Genomic DNA, 25,393 nt, shown 5'->3' on the forward strand with positions numbered 1-25,393 from the left:
TCCCCAGTTAAGATTGGTTTGAAGGAGTCTGGACCCGTAAGGATATCTGCTGTCATGGAGAGAAGGTCCTTTATTTCTCACAAATATGGTATGAAGCAGAATTTAATAAGAAGCAAGGCCTCCCTGTCTCTCAGATCAGCAATTTTACCCCAGAATATTCAGACATGGTATCTAATTTTCAGAAATGAGAGTTTCATTTCTAACATTCAGAAATAATACATCTGTTCTGGGTGGGAAAGCCAGCTGAGCCTGCACTGAACTCTCTTCCTCCTGTTACACAAAGAATCAAATGTCAATACGATGCAGTTTCACTGCCTCTGAATAACTGGTCTGGTAAGGAAAAGATGAAGTGATGAGTTCACAGATGTTTTTTCAAAACATTTGTGCAGCTTCCATTTTTGATTTTTTTTATTTTTTTTTTTTAACAAAATAAATTGTGGCAATATTTTGGGAAGTTCATGTTTTAGTTTAGACACTCAAGAAGCATTTATGAAATAGCCCATAGGTAATCAGGTATCCAGAATTATTTTCCAAGGCAGAAAAATCCTTATCAGCAATTAAATGAAATATTCCTAAAACTAAAGATACAAAAGGTATGTGCAGTTTAGAATATAAAACCTATTTCTCTAGAGCCTTAATATGGTTCTTTTGAAAAGCAAGGTACAAAGAAATAGAAATACAACTACCACAGTGAAGTCTTCATATATTTTTTTCTGATGAAATAAAACAAAAACCAAACCTCCTTTTATAGCATAACATGAGGGACAATGTGTCATTGCATTTCTATTGACTCTGTGGGCAGATATTCTAAAACAAGGTGTAAATGAGGCTTTCCATGGCCAACGGAGCTAAATATAAGTAGGAAGGGTAATAAACTGCAAACATGAAAACAGTATTACAGTTGGCTTCAGGCCTGTCTCCCATTCTCTACTAATCATGGTGCAGCACAGTTATATATGAATGATTATTTAATACTCTAAAAGCATGTTCAGGCATGGAAAAATGAAGCCTAGGATGAAAGCCATCCCTCCTTGAATGTGACTGACGTTGTTTTACTGCTTTTGTTTTTCTTTCCACAGTAAATTAAGTCTGCACACGTTGCCAGTGAGAGTCTTCACTGTCACTTTCACAAGGTCTCTCTCAGATATGAAGCTCTGCTCCATGGCAGCACTCACACGACTTGGATGCTCATAGCAGCTGATAAGTCAACTATACATTCATTGGAAAGGTTAGGCTGAGCTATTTCTTTTTCCATTACTTCAGGCAAAAAAAAAATCCTTTTGCCCATTCAGAGCTAGAAAGTGAGCTATTTGCAGCTAAGGAGGGAGGTCAGGTAGAGCACATGAAAAGTTCCTTCAGATGGTGGCTATCAGTGTTCTCAAAAGTCTGCTTTTCAAAAAATATTTCTTAAGAAAGAGAAAAAGGTGTTACTGTTCATATTTACATATATAGAAATACAGCTAAACCATACCAATTTAAAATAAATTTTTCTTTCTTGAAATTTTTTATTGATTTTTTCCTACATTTTCATAATAGATTTAGTCACTGACATAACAAATTTGGTCCTGCAAAATATTAATGAAAAACAACTGGTAGCAACAGTAAAGCTGAAGGACTTAATTTTCAGACTTGAACTGAAATGTTAAATGTTAAACTTCTATTTAGAAACATATCAGCAAGTTTGATGTGAAATCATAGTCACAACTGGAGTTTCTACAAAGGTGTTTTTAATGTGGAGCCATTTTTATAATTTTAATTTTTCAAAACAACAAATATCCTGTGTGTACATTTCTGTTAGTATTAAGGCTATGCTAAAAGAAGGAAACTGTTTAATCTTTCACAGTTTAGATTTTTATTATTTAGAAAAGTATAAGGTCAAAACTGCATACAAGGAAAATTTCTTGCAACTTGTAGTATCTGCCAACCCTTTTCAATTACATTATCTCATTTTGGCAACTGTACAGAACAAAATTTATTACAGCACTATTTTAGCAATTGAATAATCTGGCTTTGACACACAATACTGATTTGGTTTCATTTACCTCTCTACTATTCTTTTTGTTGTTCTTAGGACTTATTTCTTTATATAATTGCATGTGTTAAGGAACTGAATAAATTCTAAACACATCTGTCTTGGATTGAAACATTTTGTAATTCCAAACATATATATATTTTAAACATAAGATGTTATTTTTCCCTTATGAATTTAAAGTATGAGACAATGAAAATCAACATAGCCAAAAGGATATCAAGTTTTAATTGACATATACTCTCTAGAGCATAGACACTAAAGCCAGAATAATTACCCAAATTAACTCCAGACATTTGTATAGCGATCTTACTGACACATCATCAAAATGAGACAAGCAATCAAACAGCAGGTTTGTGGTTTTTTTCACCAGGAAAAAGAAAAAACTTCTGCTGACTTAAAGAACAATGACAACAAGGTATTTAAATCAAACTTATTGATGGGTTATTGTAATTGTGGTCATAAAGAGTATACAGCCTTAACCTTAGCTGCACAGTGTGTCTCAACCCAGGGCTTCTCAAAGTAGAACACAAACACGGCAAATTACTGATGAGGAAAGTGAAGTATTGAAGGAAATAAAGTCACAAATCACTAATAATAACAGTGATATTAACCATAGAATATCTGCTTAACTGTTCATTTCTTCTAGACACGTACTATAGAATTACAGTTATCAAAACTGTGGGAGGATGTAGCACTGCTCTGCTGCAATGCTGAGGACAGGCATTCATGGAAGCTGTGAAGAAAAAGCGTTCTGAAAATCTTGCTACTCTATACAGAATTGGAACTAACTTAGTATGTCCTCAGTGAATACAGATTAGAGACTTCTTTCCAGAAGATGAAAGCAGTGTTGGCATAAGCAATGACTGCTCTTAATTTAAAATGTTCTCAGTCTTTTTTTATATACTTATTTAAAGGTTTTAAAGCAATCTTAGTCAAAGTGCCAAAATCATACAATGATGACTAGAATGAAAGAAGAGGCAAAAACAGAGGGTTACTGTAGAACAGGTTGCATCTACATAGAGATAACATACAGACTGCATTCCCCAATTTTGCAAGACGCAGATTATCTGTGTTCAGTTTAACCTTAAACCTCAGGATATCCAAAATATTAGTTTTGATAGTCTTTGGGTGACTGGAGGTATCTATTGCTTAGACTGTATTCCACTAAATTAAGTGTTGAGAGTTGCAGTAGAGTACAGTGGGAAACACAACCCAGCATACTAATTTATATGTGATTTATCATTAATATAGCATAAAAAATGTGTACTTTAACACCCAGATCTATCTGGTTGTATTTATTAATTTAGTATTGATCACAAAATATGAAGTTTTCATGCAGACTGTTTTCAGAAATATCCAACTCCAACAGCTACCAAGTACACAGGCCTCTTAGTTTAGATGCAGAAAAGTCAAGTACCGAAAAAATTAGTTACTTACCTGACACTGAACAGAAAGGTTAAAATAATCCCAGCTAAAACAGTCAGCAATTTTAGTATGATAGACTTCCATTTAAGTCCTAGCACAAATCAGAATTTTTGAATCCAAGTTTTCCAGGGTCATAAGTAAATGGTCTCTCCAAGCCAGAGATTAACACAGGAGTAAATAATGGCCTGTTTGCCATTTAGAGACAGAATAGAACCTGATGACAGGTCTCAGCTTGTTCCAAAGAGGAACAGGCAAGATTCCTAAAATGACTGAAAATACTAGTAAGGGAAATATTTCATTCCCAGTAGAGCTGGAGGCATTACAGTTTCAGTCCTGCTCAGTACAGCTCATGTTGCTGAGGTAACGAGATTTCTCACTCAGCTGGTGGAATTCATTGCTCCTGAGTAGGAAGAATTGCTTAGAGTTTAACCAATACAGAGAATATTTATAACACTCTTTTCTCATTGCTGTAATTTTTAAACACTGAGCTGAGGTATCAGAAAATATTGAAGAAAAACAAAACCAAAAAATAAACATCACAGGACACTAAAGATATATACAGAGCATATCGAATTTGTCATAAGTACAAAAGCTTTTTTAGCCACTTACCCAGGCACTCACACATCTGCCACAAGTGGTGATTTTGAAATCTCCATAGAGATCCTTGATGGCACCAGTTGTAAAGAATCCCTCCACCATCAGCAGAATGCCATATACAAAGAATGCAGCTGCTACACCATATATCACGTACTTGAAGATGTCAATCCTGTATAGGAACAGCAAAAATTAATTATCTGCATAGATATTTAAAGCTGACTGAAATTTCAGGGTGAGATGATCAGACCCCCCTGAGTCTCAAACTTTATGACTGACTGGAAGTGCAAATGCTGATATGCCATAATGACAGGTGAAGCTGAGGACAGCAATGAACTCTGAAATAAAATAATGTTGATATAAGAAACACTGGGTCATTGAATCTAATTAAATGTAAAAATGGATCTGTTTAGGTAAAACAGCAAATATTTTCACATCAATTTAAAAGTCAGTTACTTTTCAGATTTTTTTTTTTCCTGTAAATGAAGTGGAAAAGAAAAAAAAAATGGAAAAGGAAGCAAAAACCTGACACATCTCCTAAGTCATACATTCTATCCAGCACTTAGTTTATAAAAGATATTTAGTCGCAATCTTCAATAAAACACATACACATACAAGTCTGCAGTGTCAGTCTGTGCTACCTTCTCATTGTTATTCTCCCACTTATTCTCCAGTGGACAAAGTGTTTGACACAGAATAATAAAGTCATCATGAGAGATTCCTTACTTCAAACCAGAAACATATTATTCCAGAAGTAATGAGGTCAGATCATCCGGAATTCTTCTATAATGAGGCTTTAAAATATAATTTCACAGGCACACAGCTGGAATGGAGGGATGGCTTGCAGTGTGCCATGCAGGGTCCTGGAAGGCTCAGTTCACTACAGAAAAGATTACCTGGGTATGGTTGTTCTGCCCAGCACTGCCTGTAAGTTCAACCTTGGCACAAGGAGACTGTGCCTCCTAAATGTTCTCTCATGACCAGCACTGGGGACAAGATTTTTGATAGCACCTCTCTGCTCTTTTTCTATACTTGGAAATATTCCTACCGGCCATGGCCTTAGATCAGCAGATTTCAGTTTTCTACTTGAACTTCTCTAAAAAAAATAGTCACAGTAAATTGTCAGTTTGTTGATGTGACAGTGAAGGAGCTGTACAACTCTTTATAAAATTGCTGTATTCAGATTTAAGATGGTACTTAATTCCAGTTGTATTCTCCAGGTCAAGATAGTGACACTTCCTAACAGAGAAAGAAAAAAAATAAACCTGAACACCATTAGGATCTGCCAGATAAATTTTGACATGCCATTACCCACACTGGATGTTTTCTCAAGACAATGATTAATATTTTTATTGTTATGAAAGGAAGTGATAACAATTTTTTAGGAGCACACTTTCCATCATCACTCAAAAGACAACTCATAATACACATTTTACATGTATAATACAATGAAAAAAGCTCAAAAACCTGTTAAAATATCTTTGAGCTTGAATAATTTTCAAAAGATTCAAAGTCAGGTTCAGGTCCACATTAAAAAATGTCATCAAAATGCATTTAAACTTCTGACATAACTGGGGATGGGAGAAGTACTAGAAATTAATGCTTCTGGAAATGAGACAGGTTATGTTTTCCCCTAACATTCTAATACAAATGCATTTCCAGCTTTTCTTTTTTTTTTTTTAAACACTGCTTTCTGTCTCATACTCAAATAAAAAATAGAGTAAGTAAATTTCTGCATGGAATAGATACTTGAATGATTCAAAAGGGTGAAAATATTATACACTCTAGATGGTATGAGATGATGCAGATTAAATTTATTTTAATATACATAATACATTGCAAAAATGTAATTTCCCTGATTTGACAGTAATTGAGCCATTGTAACACTTCTTTTTAAACATCAAAACTGTGTTTTAAGTCTATCTTACCTATAAGTGATTAAAAAAAAGGTTACAAAAACAAATAGACAGCAACTTTGTGACTATTCCATAAAAACTCTTCCAATTCTTAGATATATTACTTTAAACAATTGTGACCTTCACCAGTGGTTGAAGTCTGGGAGTTCTGCCAGCAGCAGCTCCCCTCAGACCTCAATGTGCTCAGTTACAAGCTCTCATTGCCCTAAAGAGATTAGGACTCTGGAGAAGTCCAAAGACTATTTCAGTCCTTACAACAGCCCTTTAAACCATCTGTGCTGAGTCTCCCACTGAGCTGCTTGTGTCAAAAAGTGTGCTAAGAGATCTCTGCTTTTCCCTCAGCCTTATGTGCATCTACAGGAATAACTTTCACTTGAGCCTTCCTTTCACAAAAGGAAAAAAATATATATAGCCCAACAGTAGCCAAATATAGAAATCGATTTCCTCCTCATCCAGTCATTACAGAGAGGTCGTAAAATCTCTATTCATCAGACTACATGGGATGAAATGGCCAGCCTTATTCCAAGGGAGAAAGATGTCCTATGAAGCAAAAAGTAAAAAGATAAATGAAAATTGTGAGACAATCACTCAGCTACCTCTTTAAAAGCCAGGTAGAATTGTATTGCAGTATGGCTGCATTTAGTGCCTGCTGTATTTAAAGAAAATGTATTTACAACAATAACTTTATATATATATATATATATATATATATATATATATATATATAGTTTTAAAGATTACTATTAATTTATTCTGTAGCATCTAATACAGATCACATATACTTTTATTTTCTCATTAAGTTGTAATAGATAAAAGATAGACCTTATAAAATGGAGATTGCCTTTCTTTAAAATAAAATGTGATTCTTTGTGGATGAACTCAGGGAGATTAATTGCCATCTGTGCTTCAGCAAATTCTCAAATGCTGCAGACAGAGCCTGAGAGCAACCAGGGAGGTAGAAGGGAATGGCAGAAGGGGTGGTGAACATGAGCCAATGAGCAAGATGGGTAAGGACAAAGAAAACGAACAAGGAGGGCTTACACTTGTGTAAGCTGGAGTGGAAGGAAAGAGGTGGGTAATGAGCAAAGGAAGGAGACAAAATGATAAAAATAAAATTTCATTCTTCTGACAGGATTGGAAAAATATGCACTATTTTACAAAAAAATATTTATGTTGTATTGGAAAAATATACATTATTATTAAAGCTACTCTGACTTAGGCTGCTGAGCAGAATAAGCTGAATTATTATCTAAGCATAAAATAATTGTGAAAAGCATCTTGAAGTTAGTGAAAATTGTTAAAAAAATATAGAATAATGTAAGCCATATATTTATCTTAACCTGGTGGATTCTCCATGGATTCTGGATCTGCCTGTCCTCACAACATTACGTTCAGAAATGTTAAAACATTGCTCTTTTTAAGTTGTTATTTAATTCAAGCTGATCCTTCAATTTTGTAGTTCTTTCTCTGCTTCTAGGTCATTAATTATTCCACATTAACTAGACTTCCCTAATTCATTAGTCTGAATCTGGATTCTGTCCAACAAGAAGCATATTCAAAATATCTCTAGAGAAAACACTTTCTTCTTCTGGAAGAAGGTATTAAGGGAAGCCATCAATGCTAACTTCTCAATGAACAGGTTGGAACTGAAAACTGAGTAGACTATCCCAGCAGAGACAAGTCAGAGGTGAGTGAAAATATTCTTAGTGAGTCAGACCAATGTTGCAGATTTCCTACTGTGTATTTTCATGGTGTTTTGGCAAATTTAAGCATTAAAAATATAATAAATCAGCAAGAAATAAAATAATGTGTTAAACAAACTTGTCTATGTTCAGCAGGTTTTTGTGAAAAGCATCTTAATATAGTATTGGAACGGTCTACATAATTGCTAAGGATATATTTTGTTAAATTTGGTTAATATAGGAATGCAGTACAGACATTTAGTTGTAATTAACAGCTAAAGTTCACACTAATTTGCCCTGTGACAGGATTCTTTTGCTGCCCAGAAAACCATTCTATTCTAAAAAACTATGTGTGCACTTCAACCTAAACAAGTGATAAAATCCTAATATTCCAAAGGTTTTCATTGGTCAACCCACCAGAATACCAGGTACTACTGTGGGACTAGTTTTCCTGAATTTATAATTCTGTCTCGTGTATCTATTCCAGAATTTACAACATAACCCAATATATACAATGATATTAAGATATTACAGATGTTAAGTAGAACATGATTACCAGTGAATAGTATCTATACTTTCTGAATGCAAATTTCAGGCATTTTCATCTATTTCCAAGATAAAAACCCCAAACACAATAAGAAAAATAAAATACCAAAGCAATCAAAGTACTGAAATGTTAATAAGATTACCATAGTACAATATCTAATGAAAAACTGCCTTTTTTTTTTTTCAACCTGCATATAAAATTTAGAAGGATGAGAAATACATGCAAATGTCACTATTGGGGTAGAGGGGCTTCTCCTGTTTTGGAGGATTTTTTTTGTTTTTGTTTTTTTAATTTTTTTTTTCTCTTTCAATGGCAGAGAATTTTGAATACTTGATGTTTACATCTAGAACACACAATAACCTCTGTTACTCTGTAAACCAGAAATGCTGGACTCCATGCTGATCTTCTTTCCCCCTAAGGGACTGATGCTAAGAGGGTGCTAAGACACTGAGATAGCAGCCTTCCCCCTCATACTGTCTCAGCCTTGTAGAAATAGTTTTGCAACTGTGTTTTTAGAAGACAGACAAGATATAAGTGGATGTTTGCAAGCAAAATGTCTGTTTAGGCTATGCAGAAACCAAGCCCCCTGGAACTTTTAGAAAAGATCTGCTCAGGCTCCCTTGCAAACCAGCTGGGGACAATTTCTTGCTGTCAGTTCATGATACTATTCACTTAAATAGATTGAGCAAAGAAGATAACTGGTACCATGAAACAGAGAGGAATCATTAGGAAAAGGAGGAGACAAGCAAAGACAAGCTTCAGGAGGAAAACAAGTAGGGAGAAAGAAGAATTTATTTATAGTCATATACTACCTGCAAAGTAAGACAAAGCCCCCCAAGTAAAAGCCCAAATGAGATAAAAGAAACTGAACTATTCTCACTGTGAAGGGGAAAAATATGAAAATAATAAAAAAAAATTCAGCATAAGTCCATGAGTATTTTTTTCTAGATTAGGTTAATAAGGAGTCTAACTTCTAAATTTCAGGTGGAAAAAAAAATAGAACTGGAGTATAGAATGTTTAACTAAAGTGCATCAAGAAATTATAAGAGAAAGGATTAACAGTCAAGGAATGATAAGACCAAAAAAGATGAAAAAGTAATTTTTATTAAAGTAGAAACAAAATACAACAGAAAGAAAACAGAGATGTTGATTATGTATTTCTGAAATAAATTTTGTGTGTAATCATACAAAACATTTGACTGAAACCAAAGCCAGATTGTTAGTATTATATGAAGAAGACATCATCCTACTACAATATGCAAGTTACATTCATATTCTTCAAGAGCCAGATTTTCTTGTTCTGCTCGGAAGCAAAGCTGATGTGAGACAAGTACCCATTGGTTTTAATTTGTGATTTTCAACTCTCTACAGCCATGGAAAATAGAACCCTAGATCATCATCCTCTACAAGTTTGTTGTTGGCTTCCTAGGAATGGAACAGTTGAATATAGATTTCTTGCAGAACGTCTGAAAAGTGATACAGAATCCTCAAACTAATGCAAGAAGAGCAAAAGCAGCACAAACCACATCTCTGCTCTGTGAATCTTGTAAGTTTCTTTAAACAGGAAAAGGTGCAGCATAATTTTAGTAATCATGAAAACTTTGAGTCCCAAACACTGAATTTTTACTACAACTGATGGACAAGGCTTCTCAACATTGTTTGGGGGTTTTTAACCTAATGTTGTTCTGTCTAAAACTACTTTCTTAGAAACTTTTTTAGACATGCTAATGGCAGAAAAGATCAGAAGCATTCTGAAGAAAGAAAAAGCACCAGTGGAACTAAGGCAGAGTATTGTGCTGACTTCTGGTGGAATTACATTATGGTTGTTGTACACTATGGATACTGAATTTCCAGGCATAAAGTGTAAAAGGTGTTGCAAAAGCATATCACAGGATTTGTGAGTGTTTCGTTAGTAAACTATAAACTTGGAGACACACAAGTACATACTGACAGCATAAGATTGACAGCTTATTACTCTATGCCCACACTGGGATCATAATAGTGAATTTATCCTTTTCAGATATCCTGTGGAACACGGAGTTAGTTTTACATGGCACATAAAGCATAGTTAGCAATATGGATATTACATATCAAGATACTTTCCACTTTATCTGTTTATAAAGTGAGCAAAATAAAGGCAGTTAAAAAAGAAAAAGATATTTCTGTTGAGATGAACCACGTATTGAGAAAATACACAAGACATGAAGTGATTACAGCTAATCTAAGATTCCAGTCAACCAGGAAGGAGAGCTACTTAACGCAGTACTAAATAATACAGATGTCTACCCTAGAGTAGGAAGCTGTATTTGCACAGAAGATTACCAATAAATTTTTTATGCAAGATCACTCTGCTGGTATTCACATGCACTGCTATGAATTTTCCAGATTATTCCACTGGTATTCTCATGTGGTGCTCTGAATTGCCTTATTCCATTTCATAAAATGAGGACCATGTCTTTGCAGGTAATTGCCAAATCCTAAATTTTACTTACACAAGTTCTCAGTGGTATTTCCTTTAACAGAATACAGAAGACTGGACTACATAATACAGCTGAGTAGGTGATAAATGTGACTTTTCAGCACTGTTTGATCTTGTAAAGGTCATGTTCTCAGGTGCTGTTATTTTTTGCCAGATTTGATGCATCTGCCAATGATATCAGATCTAAAATCTATGTTCCTATGTTCTATCTAATATTTGATATGCTGTATTTGTCCAGGGCTGCTATTTATATGTGACTCAATAATTCCAATGAAATAAAAACTGTTCTCCTTAAGTAACCTGAATCGCCAATGACATTGTGCTCTCTCTGGTGCTTCCTGCCAAATTATAATACCCAAATCCAAGGCTGGATATTCCATGCAGGGAAAACTTCATTCTTCTACACAATCTCAGTTGCTGTTTCCAAACATGCTATGGGAGAGGCCAGCCTAAATTAGCAATTATTTGATACAGAGCATTATAAATTTTGCTTTCCATAACACAAATAGTATTTAAAACATAATATATGTTCAAATTTAAAGAATGCTTTTGTAAGAGATCAAAAATATATAGGGAAAACCAGATTACTACTATTGTGTATTAAGTAGATGTCTTAAACAGAATAATCACACAGTCTAATGCAAATGTTTATAAATATCACATGTAATACTAGCCTGTCCTTTACTATGGGGCACGTTGTAATAACTTTCACAGAGTTCCACTAATATAAGTAGATAAGATTGATGATAACAGTAATATTTTAGTGCTACCAGCACTTGTGATAGCAGCAAAGTCAGCAACAACAACAACAAAAAAGACAGCAAATAATAACATCCATTTATCTGCCTCTCAAAACATTGTTTTTTATCCCTAAGAGGGTAGATATAAAAGACTCTACACCTTTTTTTGTTTCACTCAAAAGAAAACAGTTGTACCTACATATGTATATTACAAAACGATACTATCTAATAAACCCTGACTATGCACTAACATTAAAGTCATCAGCAAGCATCATACTTGGCCACAGCAGTATCTGAAACACAAGTCTGACATCCTGAAAGGAAGGAAATTTTTAGACCTGGGAAGGTGGCACCAAGACAGTGTCTATGCAACTTCCTGTAGAGAACACAGTGACAACAGAATTACGGATTGCAACTTCATTTAGTTTACTATTTGGTTTCGCACCTTTAAAGGAAGTGAATTTACAACAACCTGAATTAGCTTTGACTGTAGTAGGAAAATGGGTTTAATGTTACTATCAGGGAGGTTTCTTCATTTTCCACTCTAAGAGCGTGATTCCCTTGTTCCATGGCCTATATATCACAAACATGTGACAGATGGCACTGACTGGCTTTGCGTACTAAAGAGAAAGAACTGGAAAAGGATGCTGTTGGGAAATACACAAAATGTACCTTGTGCTCCTGATTTTCTAAAATCTTCTTTTGGAATTTGTTCCGAACACCAGAAAAATATAAAAATCCAGCTCAAGTGATACATGCTTGATAATCATATGTCTTGTTCTGCTGACTTCGTAATGTTCTCAAAATCAGTGATTAAGTAGAGAAAATGTAGTTATACCTGGTACTTTGCAGACAGTGTTCACTGCATTTTATTAAGTTATTCGGAGAATGACTGAAAACTACATCCATCTCAAGCAGATGGCTCAGTCTTAGTGAAATCTACAGAGCTGTTAAACTGACAAAGTCAGCAACATAAGCCATTCACCTCTTGCAGTTAAATATTATAAAAGCAGTTTGCAGGATAACTTAAAGCATCATATATATTTTCTTAAGCTTCCTTTGGATCACAAGGAAGTAAAATAACTCCTCTACAGTCCCTGAAAGAATCCACATCCCAAAAAAAGGCCTATGATTTCTGCAAATTCCCAAACAAACATTCCTTCAGTTGGTGGGGGAGTGGGTGGAGGGAAACAGCTACTATCAGAGCAGTGATATGGTTGATAGTGAAAAAGTCTGGAACTGTAGGGAATGAAGCTTCCCAAAAGTCATTCAGAAAGCAATATAATTAGAGGTTAGTCCCAATGAAAAGGTCACACACTGATAATTCCAAATATTTTTATAGACATCCAATTTGTTAAAGGTTTATGGATTTAAAAATTACTGTCTGAAGAAAGAAGATTCTATCATTCAGGTATGTGATTTTTTGCATATATATTCTCTTCATAAGGAATACCTGTCTATATAGCATTTGTTCTCATTAATTTGAACACATTTGATTTATATTAGCTTTCAAGTATTTAGAGTAACTTTTACCTTTCTCCCCTGAAGAAATTAAAGTCAGGCTATAATCCAGTTTTGAGACAAAATCCTTTTTAAAAAATTATTGTCTTTTTTCAGAAATTTTGGGGTTTTGCATCTTATTACAGGCTGAATTTTGGGTTGTATTTTACCCCTATAAAAAAGCAAGAAAAAAAGCACTCTCTCTACCCTACCCAGCACCTCTCTAGCTTGCCTCCATAACTTTGGAATTATTGACCATGATCATTCTATATTGTAACTTGAAAAGAAAATCATAAGTTTGGGAAAATTTATATAACTGACTGGCATTTATGGAATTTAAATGGCAGCTACAAAACTTTTCTATAGTTTTTAAATTGCAAATATTTACTACTTGTCAATATTTCCACAGCAGATATGATATGCAGCTGTTATAGACTCCTTGAGTTCAGACTGTAATTCTTCCAGGGAGATGGGGTGAGGGACCAGTCTGCAGGACCAGCACTCAGCTCACCTCTTTTATTCCACAGGGCTGTTGCTCTTGGCTGAATCCCCAAGGGCTGAATGCTCCAAGAGAACTTTGCTGCCTATTGCAGGTTCTTCAGTAATTAATCTCTCCCCAAGTGTCAAGGCATCGTGTGGAGTGTAGGCAGCCCAGAGCAGCCCCAACCCCGTGGCCAGGAGAGTCTGAGGTGAGGGTCTGAATCCCTCTGGCTTGCCTGAAAGGTGGTCCTGGACCATGGGAAGGCTGAGGGGAGGCCCTGGGAGAGGCCAGGCAGGGACAGTCAGGGCTGTTGATGCCCTCAACGACACTGATATCGGCATTTCTGAATGGCATTGCTAGATCTAGGTATTTTGGCTTTTATTTTAGGCATTAAGAGTGTTTCAGATTTTGTTTATGCCCTCTGCATGCCCTACTTTCTCTACAGGGGTCTGCTGCTTCTTCTAAATTATAGCTGGTAGCTGCCCTGACAGAGATAAAAGATACAGGGTGGCTTGTGAGTTGTGTTATTTGCATTCAGAACACAATGCAAAAAGTTAAAACAGCCTTTTTCTCTTGCCACACACATAAATAGCTCTCAGATTGGGATTTATTTTTATGCTGAATGACATTTAAAATCCAGCATGCTAATAAAGATATAGACAGAAACCATAAGCATGATTAAACAGAATCAAACACACTTCACTCCACTGCAGCATTTGCCTGGCACATTTATCACAGAAGGACAGAGTCCAGGCCAGCCTGAGACGCTTCACAGCACTAGAAGCATTAAGAGCCCAAATGTGTTAAAAAACCTTTAAAAAATACAGTTGACTAGGGCACACTGCTAGATTTTTTTGAAATTCTTATAATTTTTAATCAGAAAAAAAAACTAGGTTCTATTTCCATTTCAATATGAATTGTTTTAAGGATGTGGCACTACAATGTTTATTTCTACTTACATATTCTTCTTTCTGGTTTTTGATCCTTCAAAAGTATGATTACTATAGAACTTTTGTACTGCAAATGGTTAATCAATACTTGTGAGAAAATATCAAGGATTTATGCTCCCTACAAAATTATTTTAAAAGCACTGTAATATCTACTTAAACAGGTAGAAAATTAACATGTGCAAATTTCTTTCAGAGTCACACACTTTACCCAGTTCAAAGCAATTGCTTATCTGCTTTCAATCAATGTATTTTCTCCTCCTGCCTTTAAGACATAAGTTTAGATACACCTTTCACAACTGAATAAAATCAAATTTTACTTTACAATAAGCCTGCTGAAGAAAGAACTGGGTTTAATATCTCTTTAACTAAACAAAGAAAAAAAAAAACAGATCCAAAAACTACTAACTAAGAAAAACAAATGCCAGGGGGAAAAAATTACAATTCCTTAATCTTTTACAGTGAATTATATGCATTTGGACTATATTCCCTGACTGATGCTTTCACTTTAGGATGTGACAGAGAGAAGCTGAAAAACTTGCTACAAAGAGAAAGCATTGATTTGCGGCTATTCTGCACTAATAGCTCCCTAGGGACTAATAAAATAAGTTAGAGCCTAATAAAATGACTGATCTTTCATTCAGGATAACAATGAACCTTAGCCACCAAGTCAAGCCAGACTCATCATTCTAAACGACAATCCCAAAAGGCAAAGCAGAAGATACATCTTCCCCTTAACTGAACATATTATTATACAGGGATATAAAAATGCCTTGATCCAAAGAAGAAATTTTATTTCAAAGAAGAATTTGGTGTAGCAGTGACATACTTATTTGGTTCACTCTCCCTTCTTGCTACTAATCCCAATTTTTTTGACAATCCAGGACAATCCCACAGTGAGTACACCTAAAATTTGCAGAGAAGCTTTGGAAAGGATGTTGATAACATATCCCAAGAGAAATTAAGTTTCAGATTCCATTTCTAGCTCTCATGCAAACAGTGGCACCCAGTCAGATCAAATATACATATATCTTGTTCATTTTTGTATGCCAAACCATGAATAAAAGGAAAAAGTAAGAGCAAGCAAGTCAACAGGATAACCTCTAACGCTAGCCTAGCCTTTGTAACATCCTGAGCTGGATAAATTTGTCATTAGAAACCATCAATGGATTTGTTTTCCATGATTATCCAGTCTTCCCTTGAAGCCATAAAAATTTCTGGCAACCATAATACGCAAATATGTTTACAGTTTTGCTATGAAAAAATTTAAGAACTTGCTCCTGCTGAATCTGGTGCCTAATGCTTTCCTCTGATACCACAAACTTTTTTTACTGGAATAGAAAGACAATCCAATCTTGCGTGTCTTATTCATAACACTGTGAATTTACAGACCACTCATGCAACAGTTCTTAATTATCCCCTTTCTAGACTGAAGAATTCTCCTATACTCAATTTTTAACCATGTATCTCCTGTTCTGTAATCATCTTTTCTTTCGGTTCTTTGAGGAACCTACATTGTATAAAGTATTTATAATACAAATTAAAGACGGACTTATATAATGGCATAGGTATGTTCTCTGTTTCAATTTGATTTTTCCATTTGTTGGTCATTGGTTTGCTTTCTGATCAGTTCTAAGCCCTGAGATGTTTGTTGTGGAACTATCCATCAGAAGGGGTCAATGTTTCTGATGATCAAATCATTTTTGTGAAAAATGTTCATGAAAGAAAATAATTACAAATTTAAGGATAGGCTTCTTCAGCTTTAGTTACAACCATTAGCAGCTAGGTAAGAATTTGAATTTAAAATATCTAAGATAATCATGTCTTTAAGAGATAATTTGAAAGATACAAGAAAACATTTCATTTCAGCACGAAATAAACTATTTTTTTAGTTTATTGAGAAATTGATGCTCAGAAAAACAAAGGTCTTCCAGAAACAGATTTTCAGGAATAGCAAAGCATGAAACCTTCAAAACAGCTTAATTTTAGAAAAACCAGAGGCAACAGAATTTTGACATTTCAAGTCTCAGGGTTCTGCACAACTCCTTGGTTACCTCTTTACTGTGTTTATTCCCAGAACTGATACTTGTTGCACAAGTCTGCTTCATCTATTTATAGTTTTGTGACCACGGGGTTTGTTTGTTTGTTTGCTTGCTTGTTTTTTAAATGCAAGGATGAACAGATTTATCGACATTATATGAAGTAAATTTTAGTAATAGGTTAGTTAAAGCTTTGGGATATTTAATAGTATTACAAATTGCTTGTAATACTAAAAATATCAGCTTGGTCAAAACTTCATCTGCTAAGCTTATCCAAACCATTTTCTTTATGATTTTCACTAAAAATAACATTTTCTTGAGTCAAATTTATATCCCTTGTGGAATTTTTCAGCAGTTTTAAAAGGAAACAAGTAAAAAGAACTTACAGGGTGAAGGCATCAATAACATCTCCTGCAGATCTTGTCATCTCAAAGTAGGTTTGCAGAATGTTGACGGTTCCTGAAAGTGCTTCATGTCCACAGCCACAGAACAGTGCAACTCCAGCGTAGAGCAGGATGGTAGCAATCAAAGATGCGTAGGGAATCCCTCCCAGGCATTTGATGCAACACTCAAAGCATCCTACAAGAAAGAAAAATATAAAGTTATATGCTACTAAATTATATCAAAAAAGCAAAAAAGAGTGTCTTATTCATGAGGAAAAACTTCTGAAAATTAAAGACTGCAGGCCAAAGAGAGTTTAGGTCAAGTATAACAACCCAGACTGTCAGAAAACCTGTGAAAAGTTAATCCAACTTCTGAATTTTCTCAGCTGCTACTTGACCTAATAAATGTAGACATGCCACCTAATTAACATGAAAGGTTAAACAGTTAGTTCCTTGCAGAAGTTCATGTTTTTATTCAGAGCAGGTTACAATGCCAGTCCTAGGTTATATCTACATTCACAATTCCTGCTGGACGACTCTCAGTAATGGGAAAACCACTAAAAAAAAATAAAAAAGACTTTCAGTCCAATACCTTCCATCATCATAGGTTTATTCCAATTTTTTGGACATACACTTCTGACAACAGAATTGCTCCGGCCCGCAACACCAATTCCTTCTGCATCACTCAAATACCTCACAAGAACAAATAAAGATATCCACCAAAGAGCACAGAATTACAAAAAAATATAGTTGAATTTTCTCTCAATATATTTTACTCTCTGAGGTGTTTCTTAAATGAAGGTAATTGCTCTTGAGTTCTAAAAGGCCAACTTCTTGTCCTGCCATCACAATGCCCAGTTCCACAAAAAAACACATTTCTTCAGTAAGTGTGGTCAAGTTTCTGGCACTACCCTGCCTAGTTTCATGAATGCAGCATCTCTAACTCTTCCAAATCTCATCAATCCCATAACACTTCTTACACCCCAGGGAACCCTTCCTATTGCCTTCTGAAGGGACACAGAAGATGGGAACCACTGGTTGAGTGAAGACAAACAGGCATTGGCTCAGTAATCAGAAGCTGTGTTTTCTCCTAAGCACTACCAGTTTACAGCAAAAAGGACCTGGATAGAAAACAAAGCGAGGCATATACATTTTAAGACAAAGACCAATTAAAAATTAAGTATAAGATGTTCCACAGGTATGATTCAATATATTTTAACTTGTTCCAAAGGCTTTATGCCATGCTAAATCATAGTGCCAAAGATGTATCAAAAGAAAAAAAGCCATTTTTAAAGACAGTATATCTACTTTCATTATGTCTAATTCGCAAATGTAGCTTCTCTATGTAATTTCATGTTTTGTCCTTTAATTTGGTATATTTATATTTCCTTTAGCCTAGATAAGCCACGTAATAATTTCCTCTGTCTGTTAAAACCTATTTTCTGCTTTTAATGAACAAATATTAAATAGTCATATACATATATATTTGTTTAGCACTTATATAAATTTGTATAGAAGATTCCCTGCAGAGAACAGTTTAGGCCATTTTCAAATATGTACACATTTTACCCATATAGAAACCCCTTGCTATTTTGTAAATATATGTAATATTACGGAAGGCAGCATTCAAATGGCTGGATAGCTCCTGGTAAAAAATTATAGTGTACTAAACATTGAATATATTAAAAATATAAAAGACAAAATAATACCCAAGTATGTATGCTAGTTGTACAAAAAGAGAAAGAAAGTAATAGCTTAAGACTGCTTTTGTTTGATGCCAACTTACTGTATCAGAGCCAGCTGTGAAATACCAGAGGTAAAATGTGCAAATCCATACATTTAAACTGCTGTCAAATTCTTGGTGAGTAACCTGTAGCACAAGTCACCACCTGGAGCATTCACCACACACTACCAGGGGTGTAACAACTTCCAGGGTTTTAGGTGAGAGCATTCCATCTCCCCTGCTCCTCCCAACTCTGAGCCCATGCATTACTGGGCGAAGAGCAGATTGTCCTTGCAATTCCTGCCATTCCACTGCACTGGCAGCAGGCAGCTGTCCTCTCCAGCAGCAGAAGGTTTTGGATGTCCAGGGATGGATGAGCCTTTCTTTAGTGACAAACTATGTGGGTTTTATACCCAGGAACTCTGGGCTTTTCATCAGTGCGAGATCTTAGAAACAGTCTAGACAAAAGTATAAATGCTTTTGAAGTAACTAATTCTGCATGCAGGTAACTGCAGGAATCTCTTAAAATTTCTTAGGTCCTATTTTTTAAGACTACTCTTAATAATAACAACTGTGATTAATTCTGCAATGTTTAAAAGAGTGTACAAATACTAGAAAAAAAAAAAACATTCACTGGAAAATCTTTGTCTTAAAGGCAAAAATCCTAAGAAATATATATCTGAAATAAATTCATTGAACAAGATCTACAGGACAATACATAGTTACCAGAATCAGAGTTTATCAGAGCTGTCAGCACAGCATAACAACAGAAACAGAAACAGAAAACTAGTACCATTGTACATCTATTGAATTATATGAGAAAGTAAAAAGAAGGGGAAAGATGGCAATAGGGCAGTAGCAGGAATTGTGTATGAGAGCTTGTAGGCCCGGCTGAAAAAATAAGGTAGACCTGAATATTTTCAGGGACACATGGACTTTAGGTGATGTTTCTTCATATTGCAATACTTTGGGGCAGAGAAGAGGAAGAGAGATTTTGTAAAGATTGTTTTTTCCCCTTCTGAGAAAGATGAAGTGGAAGAAAGTTGTGTGCACTGCTGTCTGGGAACAGCTGGCTATGCATTACCTCCTGAAGCTGCTGCACCTCGCTCTCTAGGTCCAGTGGGAATTGAGCACACACTCAGATTTCACAAATTCGGATGTCACCCACAGGCAGAGATATTACTTGAGCTTTATTATAGTGAAACAGTGTAAAAGTGTAGTAAAATATCATAACAAAGTAAAAACAGTGTAAATGATAGATATAATAATGTACAATCCAAGGAAAAATTTAATCCAAAAAGAAATAATTTTTTTCCTCCATTGCTTCAAAATTTGTAAAATTTCTGAAACAAATTTACAGTTTGTGAAGAAGTGCTTCTATTCATCTTTCACATTCAAACTGTTCATCTTTATAGGCCTTTGAGGGAAGATTTTATTGGCATATTTCACCGACTCGAGATATTTTCATTCATAAAAAATACTAGGAAAAAATTAATTCAACCTCGTGAAATTTTCAAATAATCATATATTGTCAAAGCATTGCTCATTTACTTCATTCTTCTATAATCTTATTACCTTTCTCACTGCTTACTTCATGAGTAAATCCAGAGTTTTCAGTGCTGTCAAAGCAACTCAAAACTAAAGCAAACCAATGAATCAGGACTGTGATTTTTAAATAGATTTTACACATCATTCATACACCACACAAGGTAATGTGCTATAGGTAATATCTGCTCCAATTCTTTTCTTTCAACAGTTCAGAATGTGCAGATGGCTGTTTAATACCAGAACAATAGAAATGCTATTTTAACCTGCACAGTGATATTGAATCACCAGCACAGAGAGTGACTCAGCTGTGAGATATGTGTGTATGTCTGTGTGAGACAGGCAGTCATTCACCTCTCCCAACACACTCTTCACAAGGCACTTAGCACATACAGTCACAGAAATAATTACTAGGAAAGATGAAAAAGATTCTATGCTCCTTTGATGTTTGTTCTCATCTTCAAATACAGTTTTCAGTACTTTTCAAACTGTTCACTCTGCACAATAAGCTTGTGCTATATAATTCAGCATCTACTGTTCTTATTTTGCTTATGTGTATCAATATTTTTCCTTCAGGTAAAAATCCAAATCTTCTGGGGCCACATGTCTTTATCAAAACTGCAGGAAGTAATTGAAAATACTATCCTTTTTTTTGTAGTTTTGAACATGAAAGTCTGTACTGTTCTTTTTTTCTCTATTTTATTAAAATCATTCCATAGAGAAAATTTAATCATGAAATACATAGAAGATGACAAGAAATTTTATTTCATGCAGACAAATAAAATCCAAATACTGGCTATATTCAGTTATCAAACCACAGCACATTAATTTTGCACTATATTCATCTTTTTCCAGTCAACAGACATCTCATAGACAACTACCTCTTTGTTCCTCTTAGTACAATTATTACTGTCTACACCAGAAATATTCTTGATATAGATCTCTAAACTTCCTTATACAGGTGAATCTGTGCAAATCTCTTCTACTTTCAGGGGTTTGGGTGTAAATTCTATTATATCTTCAATTGCATCAGCCAAAAATAAGTTGACTTTCTGTTTATACAATCTCTACATTAAAAAGGCAAAAATTTAGATATCAAGCAGAAGAAAAAATTTTCCCTTTAGTTGCAATTATGCACACAAATTGCATCATCACAATAATTTCTTTGTTCATGCGTTAATGATATGTGAACTCTCTCTCCTTATTGTAGATCAGGACATATAACTAACAAATAAAATACTCAATCCATTTCTGATCAGTATATTTAAAAGAAAAAAAAAGATTCAGGAGTTACATCTTGTGCCACTTCTGTCTGCGAAAGGTAAATCAATGATATCAGAACCAGTTTCAGAATGCTGTTATGCTACTGCCTTTCACATAAACGGTCAAGAAAACCCATTCACCCCAGATATTAACATGAAGAAAATCAATATTAAAAATACGTAAAAAGTAAACATATAAAATACAGAAGGATATTCTGGTTTTGTTTTTTTATCCTTTCCAACTCATTTGCAGCTGGAACACCTAAATGATTAATCAGAGAGAACTACATGTCCAAAGAATTACTGATTAATCACAGATAATTACCTCTCCAATGGGAACAAGTATCTCTGAAGAACATTCAACATTTTAATAACATTTTTTCTTAAATTACTTTTCTTAGAGAGTTTTCTATCTAATATTAGAAGACAGGACAACAGAGTCCATGTAAAATGACAGAGAACTAGATAAACTTGAAATGGAAAACAAAATAACAAAATCTTCTGTGTCTTCTATGCCTGGCTAGGCAGGCATTTTCTTTGTATCTAAATTTGTACCATTTGTCACACAGCTTTCATGGCAAATCAACTCAAATACAGTTTCACAGCCCCATCATCAAACATGCAGATTTACTTCTGAATTCTATTAAGTTAGACTTAACCTCAAGTCAAGCTACTGTTATGTAATATTTTAATTGATAAACACAGCCATCAAAACACAACGTATTGAACAAAAAACAACACTTTTTTATTCTATCTCATTCTCTCAAATTACTCAACATGCAGCATGATTTCCTGATCTAAAATGAGACTCCAGGACTTCACAGTATAGCAGCAGGTAGAAGAAATCCACCTCATTCAATACTATCCCAAGGACAGAAAAAGGATCAGACATTCACAATGTGGTTTTATAAAGCTGCAAATGAGGTGAAGCAATATTTGGGAATGAATTATCAAAGATCACCCCTGTACTTTGACTTGGAAAACCTGCTCAAGTGCTGCATGCACATTCCCCATGTGATTTTGTCCCAGGCTCATTAATGGAATACATCCCCACTCTGCTCCACCCTCTCCCATCATACAAGATCTACTGGAGACTAGGCCAGTAATGCTAACAAATAAAGTTGTTTCTTAGTCTTGTTCAGGAGATGATTTCTCATTTAGATCAACCTTCAATAAGAATGCTTACAATTACAGAATTACCTATGAAGCAACAAAAAGTTATTTTACCACAAAACTAACTCTGATATCTTGACTGCTATGATTACAGTGTAAAACTTAGTTAGACATGGAACACTTGTACGAAACATGAATGTAGAAAAGCAAGAATAATGTCCCAAAAAACACAAAAGGATTTTAGGAAATAGGCAACAAAATGCATGAATATAAAAAAAACAAATATGAAGATATCCTTTTACACATTAAATTGTGCATTATTACTGGATCTACTTTGACTTATCTCCACAGTGTGACTGGATATTAGCTAATCAGATATCAGCTAATACTGAAAATGAAAATGTTAGTCCTGAGGCTTTTACAGTCATTCTGCAGTTAATAGCTGCTTCAGTTACTGCACCCAGCATGGGACCAAGGCTAAGAGAAATCATAAAGGCTTTTTTTTTATTTAGATGCAAAACGCCTCAAACTAAATTGACATACTTAACACTGTGCATTGTCAAAAACACTATGATATGTGTTCATGAGAATCCCACTGGCCAAGATGACTGCTTTAAGCAGTGGAGATATAGTCTGGTTATGCTGGATTTTGGAAGCAGTTCCCACAAACCAAGCCCTTCACCAGATCACTGTCCTCATATTGCCCCTTGCATTAAAAAAAAAAAAAAAATCCCAGAAACCACCTATGTGGACTGGTTAGGATAACACTGCTTCCCAGGGAATTATATGGAGGGTAAACATGTGCAACTTGCAGCCAGAAACTGCTCTATAACATCTCACACAATTCCTCCTTTAACTAAAAAGCAACAAAACATTACCTTTGCAACATCCATCCCACCCACGCTCTGATTCTCTAACTTAGAGAAATGTTCAGTCATAAAAAGCATATGACTTCAGGTATTTGAATGATACTGGGATTAAGTCACCATGGTCATACCAGGTCCACACAGATATCCCCCAGTAGCTCCAGGCCAACAACAAAAATTATCATTTTGCAGCATAAAACCCCACAATTTTCCATCTTATTTACTACTACAATTTGTCTATAGGTTGATACAAGGACTTTCACTAACATAAAAAACCCCAATGAAATCCTTCAAAGAGGTTTCAAAACAAAAATGAAAAGAAAAATTTCATACTTCTAATGAAGTGGTCTGAAAATGCAGCTTTAAAAGCTGAGTGTGTATGTCAGGAATTCTCCAGTGAAAAAAAAATTCACATCTTTATTCACAGCTTTAAGAGGTGATTATTTCTTATGTGGCTATATGCTGAAATACTTGAAATTGAAGCAATAAAGGTAAAATATTTGATCCTTCAGCATGTTTTGAAATGCAGAAAATATTAAAAATCTTCTCTGAATCATTAAAACAAAAAGAATAGAAAGGTCACAGTCTAAGGAGCATAACTGAGTTCAGCTCAGTTTTATGTACCATTTTTGAAAAGAAATTGAAATAATCAACTGCTTATTTACTATATCTTATAACAATACAAGATTGCTCAGTACTTGTACTAGGAAAAGACATTGTTGTCAAAAATTTTCTAAACTGAACTTTATTATTTGAGAAGTTTTATTTAGAGGTTTTAGAATTCCAATACCAGCCCAGGTCAGTAATCTAATGTAAATTCAAGGGTTTCATGAGATGCAAGCAGTTTTTTATTTTTAAGTTTGTAAAACCTCCTTGTAGCAGCACCAATATTTTGAGAAGAGAAAATTGTGAGCAAAATATTTATTTAAAAAAGGAAATTACTAAGACCTTCAAAGATTTAATTTACTAATTAATTTATTAATAACTTTTTTAATCCTTAGTGCATATGCAAATTTTTAAGTTCTTTAATTTATGGTTGTTTTCAATTGAAATATGGGGAGCTGGAGATTACATGGTTTTTTAATATAATGCAGTACATTATGCAAAATCCCTGCCTCTCTTTCTCATATGGATGCTGTCTTGATCTGAGTAACAGATAACAATTAAACCTGAATAAGGGTAATAGAATTAGTACGTTTTTTGTACTCTCATATTAGGTATGATTTCATCCAGAAATGTCCCTTATTCTTGTCCCTTGTTCCTTGTTAAGCACTTCATACTCCTGTTCAATTTGTAGTGTTTAACAAATTGCTCTCACTACAGGAAAAAAAGTAATTCAACAAACTCACTAATAATCATAATACCTCCTGCATCAGAAATATAACTTAGATTTGCATTTTCATCATATGCATTGCACACATTTCTTCACTCATATTCAAGGCAATTAAATCTCAAATGGATTGCTTTTATAGACACCTAATAATTCACTGTCCTAATGTAGAGTAAAATGAAAAATGCTACTTTGCCAATGAGAAGAAATGTTGTTTCAAGAAACCTTCATCTATAACATTTAGCTATTCAAATAACTACATTTTGGAAATCCACCTTTCCAAGTGACCTACAATATCTGTTTTACCATCAAACTGATATAACAAAAGTACAAAGCCAAATCAAAGATGTATTTTGTATTTGAGCTAAATTATATTAAAAATAAGTGTTCAGCTAAGTTTAAAGATGCAGATAATATAAAGAAACATGATTTTTATTCTCATTGAAGTCCAATGCAAACAGTTTTGACTCTTTGTCAAAACAACATAAACAACAGCAAGAAAGAAGAGATCCTCTCTTTCTCCTAGTTTAGGAGTCACATGTGTGTGCTAATCCCAACATAACAAAGAAGCTTCCCTTGTTCCATCCATCTTAACTGCTCTGAAGCCTGAAGGGAAAAAAAGCCAAAAAGACTACCTACAGCCTCTTTTTCTGAATAACTGAAACACAGCTTAGGATAGCTGAATATGGATAAATACACATATATATTTATATACACACATACAAAAATCCATTTTCCATCATAGTGGACCGTACTCTTTTATCCATAATCAAATAGCTTGTAGACTTC

At 34.6% G+C, this 25,393-nt stretch overlaps 1 protein-coding gene across 1 annotated transcript in view; it reads right to left on the reverse strand.

Annotated features, from left to right (window-relative positions):
- GPM6A (glycoprotein M6A) overlaps positions 1-25,393 on the reverse strand; it is a 115,366-nt gene that overhangs the window by 20,837 nt on the left and 69,136 nt on the right. Inside the window, exons 2-3 of the mRNA XM_041427893.1 lie at positions 16,769-16,961; positions 4,067-4,223 (exon numbers count right to left, since the gene is read on the reverse strand). Coding sequence (XP_041283827.1) covers positions 4,067-4,223; positions 16,769-16,961 — 350 coding nt within the window. The remainder of the gene's footprint in view (positions 1-4,066; positions 4,224-16,768; positions 16,962-25,393) is intronic.

Source organism: Onychostruthus taczanowskii, unplaced genomic scaffold (genome assembly GCF_017590055.1).
Source record: "Onychostruthus taczanowskii isolate IOZ18803 unplaced genomic scaffold, ASM1759005v1 scaffold12, whole genome shotgun sequence".
Lineage (NCBI taxonomy): Eukaryota > Metazoa > Chordata > Aves > Passeriformes > Passeridae > Onychostruthus > Onychostruthus taczanowskii.